General features: G+C 47.6%; 1 protein-coding gene across 1 annotated transcript in view; it reads left to right on the top strand.

The window, feature by feature from the left end:
• The window catches only part of PGRMC1 (progesterone receptor membrane component 1), a 94,109-nt gene that overhangs the window by 87,137 nt on the left and 3,091 nt on the right, over positions 1 to 3,881 (top strand). Inside the window, exon 2 of the mRNA XM_077753068.1 lies at positions 2,940 to 3,095. Coding sequence (XP_077609194.1) covers positions 2,940 to 3,095 — 156 coding nt within the window. The remainder of the gene's footprint in view (positions 1 to 2,939; positions 3,096 to 3,881) is intronic.

The following is a 3,881-nucleotide window of genomic DNA, read 5'->3' as shown; positions in this document are numbered from 1 at the left end:
GCCCCCGGGGGTGTCCAGGCCACAGCCTCTGCCGGGGAGGATTGGAGGAGGGTCGCGGAGGAGAGTCAGAGGGGGTTCCCAAGGTGGAGATGGGTAGTCTGGGCCTCCAAGGTGGAAAAGGGAGCTGGAGGAGAGAGTTTCCTTCCTGTCCCCCAAGAGAGCCCCGCGGTCCCAGGGGGATGGGCGAGGAAAGGCGAGGCTTCGTAATGGAAGGCGGGGGAGCAGCCTGAAAGCAGGAGAAATGGAGCCGTGCGCGGCGCGCATCAGGTGGCGGAGGGGGCCTCTGCCAGGGCTCTGCAAAGCCGAGGCTCTCGGATCGGGTCGCGGCGCAAGGAGCAAGCGACAGTGCGGAGGAGAGCTGNCCCCCCCCCCCAGCCCCCCCCCCAAAAAAAAATTAAAAATGGAGGGAGAGAGAAGTGGGAGGATCCTGGGAAACAAAAGGGGTAGGGCTGCGAGGGCTGCTGGGTGTGGGGATTTCAGGAAAAGCCAACCGGAGGGGAAATAAGGGTGGCTGACTGCAGAGCCCTTGGAGGAGGGCAAGCCCGAGGGGCCTTAGAGATGAGGCTTTCTAAGCCTGCTGGTGGATCAGGATCACCTGATGCGCTGGAGGAACAACACAGATGCCCGGCTTAATCACCGCCACCGTGGAGGAGTCTCTGTTGGGGAGGTCCAGCAATCTGCATGTCAACAGGCGCCCTTGAGAAGCGGCCGGGTCGGGAAAGTCGATCCGTGTAGAATATTTGGAGAGGAGGGAGAGGTTTTAGCTCCTTTAATGTGGACTCCTAAAACCAGAGAGCTCAGGAAGTGTGTCCAGATTGAGAAGACTCTCCTTCCTGGCTGGTCTGGAGAGAGGGAAGGGGTCTGGAGTCGCCCACACATACCCGGGATTCCGTCAACTCCACTCCTGCTTTGTTTTAGTCGCCCAGTCCAACTAATCAAAATCAGATGTGGGAAAGTTCTTGAGGAACTCAGCCCCTTGGCAGTTTTTCCTTGTGGCAGATTCAGAAGACCTACTTTCTGTAGGCCGTGTAGCTGTCAAGGGAATTTGAAACCACACCTTTATTGTCACCACTTACACTGGCACACCTAGAGGTGTTACCAAGAAACATAATCAGGTGAATACCCCTTAGTACTGAGCTACACCGTCAAGTAGTCCAACACAGTGCGCGGGGCATCGTCATAGGATCGTAATTTGCAAAGTCATTGAGAGAAATGTAGGCCGGTGCGCAGACACATAAAACTGGGAGTCAGGCGACCTGAGTTCTAATCCCATTTGGATTACTGGCCAGCTGTGTGCCCTGGCAGGAAGCATTGTTCTCTCTGGGCCTTCGTTGTCCCTCTGAAAAATGCTGAGGATGGCCCATTGGGAGATCTTCCTAAGTCTCTACCCTGCAGTGTCATCCCTGAGCCCATGAATGTGTGACATCACGTGCAAGTGATAATCCATGTTATAAAGGATTCCTAAAAATGAGTCATTCCAGTGTCCGTTTTTCTTCTATGCATGGCACCTTTGTGGATACTGGGAATACAGCAGTGAGCAAAACAGACACAAAGTGTCTGCTCATGGAGTTTATATTCTAGGAAAGAACATTCTGGTGAATATATTCCTCCCCTTGGACCATTTTGAAGTATTTGGTGACGATAATCTCTGAAGTAGCAAGGTCCAAACCAGAACAGTTGGCCTATTTTCAAGTACTAGATGCTACCATGTCCACTAGAAACGTGTGTGTGTGTGTGTATACTGTGTGAAAACTGAAATGTGTAATGTGAAAATCGTGTGATGGGTTTGTTGTTTTTTTCTTACTTTCCTTAGTGGGATGGCAAACAACCAGTTTTCTTTAGAACCTCATTTGCACTTGAAAGTTGATCATAAATTTTGTCTCATTTGTAAAAAATAAACAAATTCCTTGTGGATTGCACTTTCCAGCGACCAGGACATATTGAAACTGGATCTGTTATCATACTTGGCCTCGTGGTTACTGACAAACGTTTTAATGTCAAGAGTTGCTACCCAGTCTACTGTGGGGAAACAGCACACGGTTTAAAGTACACTGGGTTCTTTTCATGTACTTGTGCAATATTTAAGTAGGTCTAAACACCCACTTGAAGTACCTACAAAATAATTCACCGCTCTCTTAGACAAAAGTTCAGTATAACATGCTTTATAATAGCATCTTAATGTTTCATATATTGGGATATCAATTCAGTCTTTTTTTTTTCCCCATGAAGATCTAAGGATTCTGAGTCTTATCTTCAAGCTCACCAGAGTGACAGAGGTGATCTCTGTGCTCTCTCTTCGTTATTGACAGTGTAGATTATGTAACCTGAGGAGAGATTTCAGAACCACTGATACTCATAAAATGATTTCTCTTGCAGACACCACACGTTTAATGTTTAATACAGTCTCACAACCAGAGATCGCCATAAGCTACTTTGGAGTCCCTAAAAACAGATTAGAATACATTTTATAAGGAAACGTTTTCATTTATGCCTCCGTATTTATTACCTTAAGAAACCGTAACTTTCACTGCTATAGCCCTAGCGCCTAGAACAGAGGTAGGCTCTGTCCCAGAGTTGAATTCTGACCCGTGGGCTCAGTATTATCTTAGATGATTTCCAACCACCACCACCACCGCGTCCCGCCCTAGGAGATAATCATTCGTGGCTTTCTCATTAGCTGTTTGAAAATCACAGGAAATGGATGATGATGTATATATAACACACTGATTTGTGAAAGTTTGAGGACAGCGGGTCCTTCGGTAGCCACCATGTGATAAAGAGAGCATCAGATGTCACTTAGGGTTTCCAAATGGAATTCGATACTGCCGAAGGGGGCTTTCTGTGCTGCTGGGTAAGGAAGCTGTTTTCTGTGTATGAGTCACAGAGAGGATTGACCGTCTAACAAAGAACTGGTCTTTGATTTGGTTTTGTGTTTTAAGAGGGACCGTATGGGGTCTTCGCCGGAAGAGACGCGTCCCGGGGCCTTGCTACTTTCTGCCTGGATAAGGAAGCACTGAAGGACGATTATGACGACCTTTCTGACCTCACTCCCGCCCAGCAGGAGACCCTGAGTGACTGGGACTCTCAGTTCACTTGTAAGCATTTTTTTTTTTAATTGCGCCTGGATCAAATTTCTACTGGTAATGGGATTCACAGCGGCACAATAGTTATTACTAAGCAGCCTGAAACTGGGGGGAGCACGTTGATAGGCTCCTGAACCTTGGATGGATCAAGTTCATGGCTTGAAGTAATTGCAGCAGTGCTGAGTCACCTGCCGCGATTGCGTCCAATTTTTAGCTAGCTCACTATGGAAACTTGAGTTTCTGTTAAGTTTTTGACGGGTTTGTATAGATCCCACAGTAACTAGGCTTTGGTACTTGGCGTGCAAGGGAAAGGATCATGGCCATGTAGGCTACAGAGAGGGGTTTCAGAAGCCCTCACTAGCAAGGCTGGCTGTTTAAAAGCAGCCCACATCTCTGTTGAAGAATGGGAGACTTGTGTTCAACAAAACAGCTTGTCTTTGACTCTCACTGAGCCTGACTATAGGCCTTATCTACAAATGATGCTTATAATCTGCCCTGCAACAATGGTGTCTGCATTNGCTTAACCGACTAAGCCACCCAGGCGCCCCTCATTTTCTTTTTTAATGTTTTTAGTTTTTTGAGAGACAGAGCACGAGCAGAGGAGGAGCAGAGAGAGAGGGAGACACAGAATCTGACGCAGGGCTCGAACTCAGGAACCTTGAGATCATGCCCTGGGCTGAAGTCAGACGCTTAACTGACAGAGCCACCCAGGCGCCCCCGAAGATATTTTATTTTAAAATGTTGTTTTCTATTTGCTGTTCTCTATAGCCATAAATATTACTGACCCTTTTGGTTAAA

The sequence above is a fragment of the Crocuta crocuta genome, unplaced genomic scaffold (genome assembly GCF_008692635.1).
Source record: "Crocuta crocuta isolate KB4526 unplaced genomic scaffold, BGI_CrCroc_1.0 scaffold944, whole genome shotgun sequence".
Taxonomy (NCBI): domain Eukaryota; kingdom Metazoa; phylum Chordata; class Mammalia; order Carnivora; family Hyaenidae; genus Crocuta; species Crocuta crocuta.
Note: the sequence above shows the minus strand (reverse complement) of the source record. Positions and strands in the feature narration are given on the sequence as shown.